Source organism: Rhagoletis pomonella, unplaced genomic scaffold (genome assembly GCF_013731165.1).
Source record: "Rhagoletis pomonella isolate Grant_MI unplaced genomic scaffold, Rhpom_1.0 Rhpom_scaffold_00002, whole genome shotgun sequence".
NCBI classification, from domain to species: Eukaryota; Metazoa; Arthropoda; class Insecta; order Diptera; family Tephritidae; genus Rhagoletis; species Rhagoletis pomonella.
Genome location: NW_023458556.1, coordinates 18,626,410 through 18,635,468, shown reverse-complemented (window position 1 = coordinate 18,635,468; position 9,059 = coordinate 18,626,410). Strand labels below are relative to the sequence as shown.

At 34.3% G+C, this 9,059-nt stretch overlaps 4 protein-coding genes across 4 annotated transcripts in view; 3 read left to right on the top strand and 1 right to left on the bottom strand.

Annotated features, from left to right (window-relative positions):
• Positions 1 to 295, top strand: part of LOC118733207 (tyrosine aminotransferase) — a 24,490-nt gene extending 24,195 nt beyond the window's left edge. The window contains exon 5 of the mRNA XM_036462510.1: positions 25 to 295. Within this exon, the coding sequence (XP_036318403.1) occupies positions 25 to 279 (255 nt within the window). The 3' untranslated portion in view covers positions 280 to 295. The remainder of the gene's footprint in view (positions 1 to 24) is intronic.
• Positions 296 to 2,730: 2,435 nt separating this feature from the next.
• Positions 2,731 to 4,208, top strand: LOC118733205 (NADH dehydrogenase (ubiquinone) complex I, assembly factor 6 homolog). Its single transcript, XM_036462508.1, has 6 exons — positions 2,731 to 2,912; positions 3,003 to 3,114; positions 3,171 to 3,290; positions 3,357 to 3,752; positions 3,923 to 4,026; positions 4,110 to 4,208. The coding sequence occupies exons 1-6, from the start codon at positions 2,776 to 2,778 to the stop codon at positions 4,189 to 4,191; spliced, it is 951 nt and encodes a 316-aa protein (XP_036318401.1). The 5' UTR covers positions 2,731 to 2,775; the 3' UTR covers positions 4,192 to 4,208.
• Positions 4,186 to 6,402, bottom strand: LOC118733204. Its single transcript, XM_036462507.1, has 6 exons — positions 6,043 to 6,402; positions 5,636 to 5,977; positions 5,285 to 5,567; positions 4,982 to 5,220; positions 4,385 to 4,903; positions 4,186 to 4,307 (listed from the first exon to the last, which is right to left on the bottom strand). The coding sequence occupies exons 1-6, from the start codon at positions 6,207 to 6,209 to the stop codon at positions 4,205 to 4,207; spliced, it is 1,653 nt and encodes a 550-aa protein (XP_036318400.1). The 5' UTR covers positions 6,210 to 6,402; the 3' UTR covers positions 4,186 to 4,204.
• A 1,398-nt stretch (positions 6,403 to 7,800) lies between these two features.
• The window catches only part of LOC118733206 (ras-related protein Ral-a), a gene marked incomplete at its 3' end in the record, with an annotated part of 29,323 nt that continues 28,064 nt past the window's right edge, over positions 7,801 to 9,059 (top strand). The window contains 1 exon segment of the mRNA XM_036462509.1: positions 7,801 to 8,309.

Sequence of the window (9,059 nt, the reverse complement as noted above, 5' to 3'; positions counted from 1 at the left end):
ATAATGCCAGAGGGCGCCATGTACATGATGATTGGCATAGATGTAGAGCATTTCCCTGGCATCAAGAACGACACACATTTCGTACAGGAATTGGTGAATGAGCAAAGTGTTTTTTGTCTGCCGGGTTCGTGTTTTGATTGTCCAAATTTTGTGCGCATAGTTCTAACTGTACCTGGAGACTTAATGAACGAGGCATGCATGCGAATAGCTGAATTTTGTGAGAGCCACTATAGAAATGATGATAGCATTAATGAAAATGAAATTTTAAAATACAGCTAAAATACTAAAAAAAAAATGTATTATATTTTAAGACTTCCGTCAAAATATTTCGGAAAAATATTCAGATCTTCATACGTCAGCTGGAACGATTTGAAAATATCTTCAAAAATCGATTTGCTTATAAATAAAGTTATTTTTTTCTTAATACATATTTTTCCAAAGAGTGCCGTCAGATGATAGAAATTCGTAAGTTTAAAAGGTCTGTATAAACATATGTATTTAAAAAAAATTCCAACGGAATCAAAAAATGAAATTTTTAGAGGCATTTACAAATCGCTCTAGCTTACGTAAATCTAATTAATTTTCCGAAATATTTTGGCGGAAATTTTATAGATCCGGTGAAAAAACCGCAATATTTTTTGTTTTTTTGTGGGGCACCATAATGTATGTACATATAGTGGCGAAAGTATTTGACCTTTTTCTTTTGTTCGAGCTTTTCAATTAGATTTCTTTGAAAAAATTTTGAATTTGCAAGTTTGTAGTAGCTAAGACTTAAGGCAGATTCATCGTTCCGCCTCTACCATATAAAAATATTGTCGAGCATACTTTGTACACTAAAAAAAAAAAAAGGTTTATTTACGTCAACTAACTGTGCTTCTCTCAACACATGTATGTATGTAGTTACAAAATCTTGTGTTGAAAGAAATATATTTAGCTGACTCTTTTTTTCAGTGTATGGAAAAATATGCGTAACATCGTCAACAAAAAAATTTCCAAATATCAACGATATTTTGTAGAAACGTCAAATTTGCACAGCATCGTAACCAAGGTACATTGAACAGGTAGTATCAGTAGAGAAGCTGATTTGATTTATTTTCAAATTATTTGGTCTCGAAAATGTCAAATATTTTTAATTTTTTCTCACAAAAATTCTGAATTGCTAAAATCCATTTGCATGTGAAACCTTTTTCCATACAAAACAAGCGATTGAATAGCAGCTTTTGGAACGTTCGCCCAACTCAGCAGCACAACCGCTGATTACTGGGCCTTGCAATGCTTCGAGAAGCAAACAAATTAACTAGGAAAGAAAGTTGCATCAATTTTTATTTTTTCCAATTTCAATTTTTAAATTTTTTTTAATTTTTTGTATTTCACATGGCACGCTTTGATTTAGAAGAAAAAATTCAGAACAGTTTTTGACACTTTCGATACCAGAAGCAACAACGAAATACATGCAAATGTTGTTTTTGCTCTACTGATACTACCTGTTTAATGTGCCTTGATCGTAACAAAATTTAATAGACTTCAAAACGTTATTATAATAAAATTTAAAAGGCTTTAAACCGCATACCAAAATTTGTTCTAAAGATTCTGATTAAAAAATGTTAAACTTTGGTGGAATTTTGAAATTCGGACTTACATGGTTTTTGTTAAATAACGAGCCATACTTTCGTAAAAAAGGTAAATATTAAACAAACAAAAGAAAATAGCCAAAACTATCGTATATACATACATACACACATATATGTAGAATGAGTATGTATATAATATCTGATTTGTAAAAATAATCATACATAAAACATATACTCGTAGTACGCACATTCCTACATACTAACGGCGTATTCCGGGAACTTGAAAATTGCAGTGCAAAGAAAGTTTAATTTCATTAATATTTGAAGCAAACTCTATGAAGCACAAAGAATAAGTGCATACGTAGTCAGTAGAATATTTAGATATACATAAAAACATATGTATGTATATATGTATATTAGTAACAATGTTGCTCAATAATTTCTAAATTACCAATTAATGTGCTAGATTGTTGTGATAAATTGTTGTACTTATATAATAAATGTACTGACCTTTTGCTGGGATAAATAAACCTATTATTTTACGTAAAAAAAAAATTATTCAATTAATGGGCGTAAGTGACAAGGTAGGCATAAAGTTTAAATTAATGCAAATTGAGACTTTAAATAAATACCTGAATATTTATGAAGAAACATTTATGTATGCAAATGAAGTGATAATCGAACACTGAAGTAAACAAAATGTAAGGCCTTTAAATGGAAGAATGGCGCGACTATTTACTATGAGCAGCTAGTCTAATGCGAGCACAAACACTGGTTACCATCCAATGCATTTCATCAGATCTCCGCTAGCTAAAGCGATGTCCGGCAAACTGTAATGCGGTCGGTGCCTTTTTTCAGGTTTGTGACTTGAAGAGCAAATGATCTGTGTAGAACGCTAAAAACCCAAAAATGGGAAAAATTGTATGACTATCGTTTGGTCACCCTGGTTTGGTCTGAAAGTTATAAGACTTGAAAAAGGTGCAAGCAACCGTTAAAAAAATTTAATGCCCTGCATAATCTACCATTTCAATTTTGGTTTGCGCAATTCATTTGCATTTCCACTAAGGAATTTCCGTTTCCGTTCTAATTCACAACATCTGCTTTAGCGTTGCCAATCGCTGCTGAGTCAGCTGTTTCTATTGACAGCCATGCCATAACCTCAAATTGGTAGTAAACAAAAACATTGGAAGTTTCAGTAATTAAAATGCGGCATTTTTTCAAAGGATATAATACGACAAAAAGTTTACAAAAATGCCTGCAACAACAATTACGATCAGCGCACAACACACAAAAGGTGCCAAATGAAATGTTTGGTGCACAATATTGCATAAATTTGGTGGAGTGAGTACTATAACTGGTGGAAGCGCTAAGAACGCTGGCTCGTATGTTATATAAATTAAAAATTGTATTTATATAGTCATATTATTGCAGGAAGAACGATTACGAAAACTATTTGTGCACGCTGCTTCTAAATGGCAATCAACGACGTTACGCTTTTGCGCTGCGGGCATTCAATGTGGAGGTGGCCAATTGTGGCGCTAGGGTGAGTAGTGTAATGACGACACTTTCTAAAACACTAAACTTTGTGTGTAATTACAGGTGTCGGAAGAAAACATTATTAAATTGAAATTAAAATTTTGGTATGATTCCATTGATAAATGTTTCTCAAAAGAAGGTTCGTACGTTGCAGATCATCCAGTTTTAAGAGAATTGAAAAATGTTGGTATACGGTAGTTCCAGCATAAAAACCGAACAATGTTCTTATTTCTTGTTCTTATTCGACAGGCAGTGGACTCACATAAACTGAACAAAATCTACTTGAAGCGCTTAGTCACGGCACGTGATCGCCCAAGCAATCAGCCATTCATTACAGTAAAACAATTAGAAGAGTACGCGGAGCAGGTTTTCTCATCACTCTTTCATCTTTTAGTTGAATTAAATGGCGTTAAGGACATTCAAGTCGATCATGCAGTCTCGCATTTGGGCAAAGCACAAGGTATTGCAACACTCTTAAGGGCAATACCTTACAAAGGACGCAGCGAAGCATTGAATATACCGCAGGAAGTGTTAATAAAACATGGCGTTAGCCAGGAACGTATTATGAGAGACAAGGCTGAAGATAAAGGCGTAGAGGAATGTATTTTTGAAGTGGCTACTGTAGCCCATCAACATTTAGAAAAGGTAATTGGCAAGCTTAGTGGGTAGGAGTGTATTATTATTATTATTTTTTTTTTTTGAGGAATATTGCTTTAAAGCTATAGGAAAGTTAGTACAACTTCTTAAATGTATATAGAATTCTGCAATATCATGTCAAAAATGGGAAACATATCATCTGTTCTTAATTCTTTTAGGCTCGCAGCCTTATGGATAAGATACCAAAAGATGTCCGCAAATTTTTCCTACCCTCAGTTGTCGTGGAACGATATTTAGAACGTTTAAGGAAAGCTAATTTTAGGTCGGTACAATTTTGTATTCGGATTTTCACCCAATCACAAATTACATACATTCCCATCAATTATATAATTTTTTTTCTGTTAGATTGACCGATCAAAAATGCTTGCAACGAGATTCGATGCTACCGCTATCACTGTATTGGCATAATTTGCGTAGTCGGTACTGATAAGCTTAGTGTGTTATTGAGGGTCTTCAGCATATTCGACCGGGATGAAGCGCCAATTCTTAGACAAATCACGAAGAGATTCGGTGACTAGCTGACTGATTATTTGTAGAATGCCACTGCAATATGCATAAGAAATCAAGAAAATAAAATTGCTGTTAGCTTCATAGTATGTACAAAGTAATAACATACATACTTGCGGTTGATATCTATGGTTTTTATAAAGGGTAATGGACCGGAATGCAGTCGTATAACGTCGTCATAACTGAGCTCATCATTAATATCTTGGGAAGCCGTTGGCCGCATAAAATTCGATTCAGATAAATACTCCCAGTATAATTTTTCGAAAATAGTTGTATTTGATGTTTTTACCGAAAAATGCTCACATTTTGGTGGTGATGGATCCCAAGTAATGTTTACATTTTCCACAGGTTTAAAATTTACTTTCAGATTTAGATGTAAATATATGTGCTCAATATAGCTGGGCTCTTTCCATTTGGGATCATCGATAGACTCAACTTCTTCCAAGAGCTCCTTTGCAATTTTCGTTGATTTATCGAGAACGCGATGGACTTCCAAAGCTAATGGAATGCGCTTAAAGAATAGAGCGCGTTCAAAAGCACGTACATTTACTACGCATAGTTTGGAATGATGTGGCTTAACACGAAATACTTTCGGCTCAAAAGTTACTTCAAATAAGTCGCTGATAATGTAGCTGATACAGATATAAATTTTTTTTTAAATATTAGGAGTCATTGGGAGTTTAGAATTGTATTAGTTTATTATGACATACTTTTGCCAACGAAACTCAACACATTTTTGGTTGTAGTTATGTATTGCGACCATTAAACTTCTTTGCTCTAAGCGTTGTATATCGAATTCAAGCATATTGGGATAAATAACATAAGGGAAATCTAAACATTGATAATCCCCAATAGGAACCTCCGGTTCATCGTCCATTTTGCTTAGATAACCCATTGCTTTAACAGTGAATTTTGTACGGGTATTTTCATAATTCAAGTTGAACTCGAGCTGAAATTCGCATTACTTTTGTACCAGGTTTTTAGTAAAAAAAAATGAAAAATCTTAACCAAACCTCATTTTCTACATCACTCGGCCTATATTCCACCATTAAAGGCCATACACTCAGTCGGGGTACAGTTAAGTTCGGATTTAATAATTTCAAACCTCGTTCGCGGGTTGAAAATACGAAATTCAAATGTTGTGCCGTTATGTTCCGTACCCATATCGGCTGAACGAAGCGGCGATGTTCCCTTAAATTGGTTGGTATGAGCTCCTTTGTCATAACGCAAGCGTTCGGATCGAAACCGATAACATTGAGTTTAAAATTCACCGTAATAACGCGATCATCAGAGCAGCTGTATTTTAAAAAGTATATGTATCTACATACATATTTTATGAGTGGCCTTTTCATTTCGTCACTTACGTGAATACATATGTGAGCGTATGCTCGCCCAACAGAAAATAATAAAAAACGATCCTCATCGCTACCAAATCGTCTGGCTTCATGTGTATGGCCTCCTGTAGAATGTGTATAAGACGCCTGTGTGGGCAGTGAAATAACTGCCGGAACTGATTGAAACCCACGCGCGTTTCCAGAGGAACACAATTGCATTGTTGAATGCGTTTTAAACGGATATCGATATTTTTGTCGGACAAATTTCGTATCCAGAGTACAATTTTCAACGGGCGACTATTGATTTGGCGCATTGGCATTACAATGTCATGATGGAAATTACTGCTATCATTATGAATTTCCATGTTGAGTCTGTGGAAAGTGGAATAATAAAAGTAAAATATTTGCTTATATCCATATATGTATGTAATATTTACTTATCTATGTCGAAATATTCCCAATAATAGACTTTCAGTACTGGTGGTGATGTAACGGTCATATTCTCAATTTTAAATAATTGATATTTCCGCTTAGCGCTTTCCTTTTGTAGGCGAGCCCTTTCTAGCACAGCTTCACACATGTTCGGAAGAATTTCAGAGCTCATAAAGGTGATGAAGTTTTATTTTTACAAAAGCCTTGTGGCAAATGTGAAAAAAAGTAATAAAATGAAATGAAGTTTCGGAAAATGTCAAGAACACCAAATGTTTTGCTTCCTCCCGTACAGTGTGCTAATAGTTTTTTTTGATATACGGAATGAGCTGGAGGCATTGAATAGTAAAGGAATAGAAAAAAACGGCTATTTTGCACTGATGGCGCATAAAGGAAGGTATGTATGTATGTACATATATTTAAAATTATTTAAGGTATTCCAATGCTAGTTGAGTTTTAATGTCCAACGCTGGGATAAACGGGCAAAAATTCGTGTAAACAAAAACATTGGGCGCTGAAAGTTTTGTTGAGTGTTTAGCCAAGCTTCTCCAATTTATGACTCGTGTCTCAATGTTATTACAAAAATGGAGGGACTTGCAATTTATGCCAACTCCAATTGGTAAATGGCTTTTATGAGAATACTCTTATTAACAGAAAAACACTCCGCGGCTTTCCATTACCTGCTGAGGGACGCCCGATATTCGAAAAATATTCTTTTGGGGATGTTGCTCGGATGAGGAAACGAACCTCGGTCCTATCGGGTGTAAGAACGCACTTCTAACCAATCGGATATGGCGGATGCCATGTTTGTAGTTAAACGAAATAAATTATAGCATATTCGTAAATAAAGGATTCAGTAAAAAATCAAATCAGGATTTTATTCTAAACTTCTGTTCCTTTTTATTTTCAACTTCGGAAATGAAAATTACGCCATATTACTTATGTAGGATATACGGATAATCCCATGGGATAAGCCGTTATATTCGCACGTAATTAAGCGGCCTACACACAGTGATTTATCGAGTTGAGTTGAGTTGAGTCAAATAAAAGCGTTGTAAAATAGGAACCTCAGTGTTGACCAGACAGCAATGTGATTACTTTTCTTTATTTTTAACCCGAATAACCAAAAATTCACTTGGTACCACACACCAATATGCATACTTCGCTGTCTCGGTATTACACATTCTACTCTTTCTAATTCATATACTATTGATCTCTTTTCAGCCGTTCTATTTGCTTCGTAAAAAAACTCAATTCGACTCTTTCTAATCTTTATGCTTGTCATAGAGATGTAAGTTAAAAAAATATATCAATGAATTTCGATATAATATATAAAAACATCGATGATTTCGATGTTTTATTTACTCTCGAGTAAGAAAATATTTGATAGTTTTTTAATAACAGATTCCAAAATAACATATATAATCTGCCGGTCAATTCTAATTTAATGGTGAAGCGAAAACAAGATTCAAGGCTTCAAATAAAATATCGATAATAAAGCACAATTTGTCAAAGAAAACTTCAATTATATTTATATTTCTCTTTATCTTTTTTTATATATTTAGAATTGGCATTCTGAAGCACAGAAATTAATATCAGTGGTACAAATACAAAATGGGATGCAAAAAATGAGATGGAAAAAATACATCAATTCGATATATATCGGAAGCATCCGATGGATCGGTTTTATTCGATGATTTTGATGCATTGATGATTTTTTTAAATCTCTAGTTTGTTGGTCATTGATTGACAGAATCTGTTGGAAATTAGTGTTGTGTATTTTCTATTCCATCGTTGTGCGGTTAAAGTGTGTGAGAAATTGCAGATAAATAATTAAAAAATCTACCTATTTACCAAAACAGTTTCATTGGCTTTTATATTAAATTGTACACATTTCGCATCCTGCGGCAGAGGAAAAATCGTAAATACAAGAAAAAAGGAGTGTCCCCGTGCTATCAAAAAAAAAAAAGAAAAAACAAAAAACGCTATGTCGTTAATTTTTAATGTAGTAAAAGTGTAAATAACTAATAACTAAATTTGTGGAAAAGAAAAAAGCAAACGCGCGAACAAGTGCAAAGATAAGCAAGAAATTTGTGCAAACGGAAAAAAGTAAAGCAAACGCCGCGAAAGCGACAAAAAAACAAGTAGCACAAAAAAGTAGAGCGAAAGCAGCAATTCATTAAATATTTGAAGTCTTTTAATTGTGCAAAAAGCAAAAAAGTGCAAAGTTTCGCTAGGCAATTACTCATTGGGTGCAGTAAAGGATAACTGGAAGGTAATATATATGAATTGATCTGCTTAAAATGTAAGGGACTTTTCAGGCTGATAAGATTGCTAGAGGCATTGGAATTAGTTTTATATTAACATACATGTTTTAATTAATTTCAGTCTGCTATTATTTTATGCAAAACACCTTTAGAATTTCTTTGTGCGTGCAGTATTTAACTAAATTCGGCTGTACGTATAGCTTAGCTGATAGCGTGCTGATAGCTTGTCAATGGCGATTTGTCTTGTGAGCAACAAACGACCAACGCCTTTTCTGCCTATACAAATTGGGAGTGCTTATCACGAATAAATGAAAAAATATCTGCATTTAGGTACGAAAATATACTAGTTCTCAAAAAAAAGCGGACGCTTTAAATGAAATTGAGGAGGATAAGTAAGTGTCGAGGCCTCCAAATACCAGCCAACTTGACTGTAACGTGTTGCTACAAAAACAATACCAATTTGAATTAGGAATCACTGCAGGCGACAGGCTATCAATGGTGATGATGACAAAGATTTCATATATACATAAATGCTATTGAAAGTAGGAATTTAAGTACCTACTAAAGGTCTCAAGTTTGGGTCATCTCTAATTAACTTAACTCGCAATCGTCTGGTTGTTGCAGAGGCTACAACACCCCCGCCGAGATGGGCTAGTTATTCAGTCGTTGTCGTCAAGCTCAACTAACGGTAGACCCAAGAAGCGTGCAGCCTGTTGGTTGTTTTCTAATTCAGAGTTTATTGGGTTGGTAAAAATTAT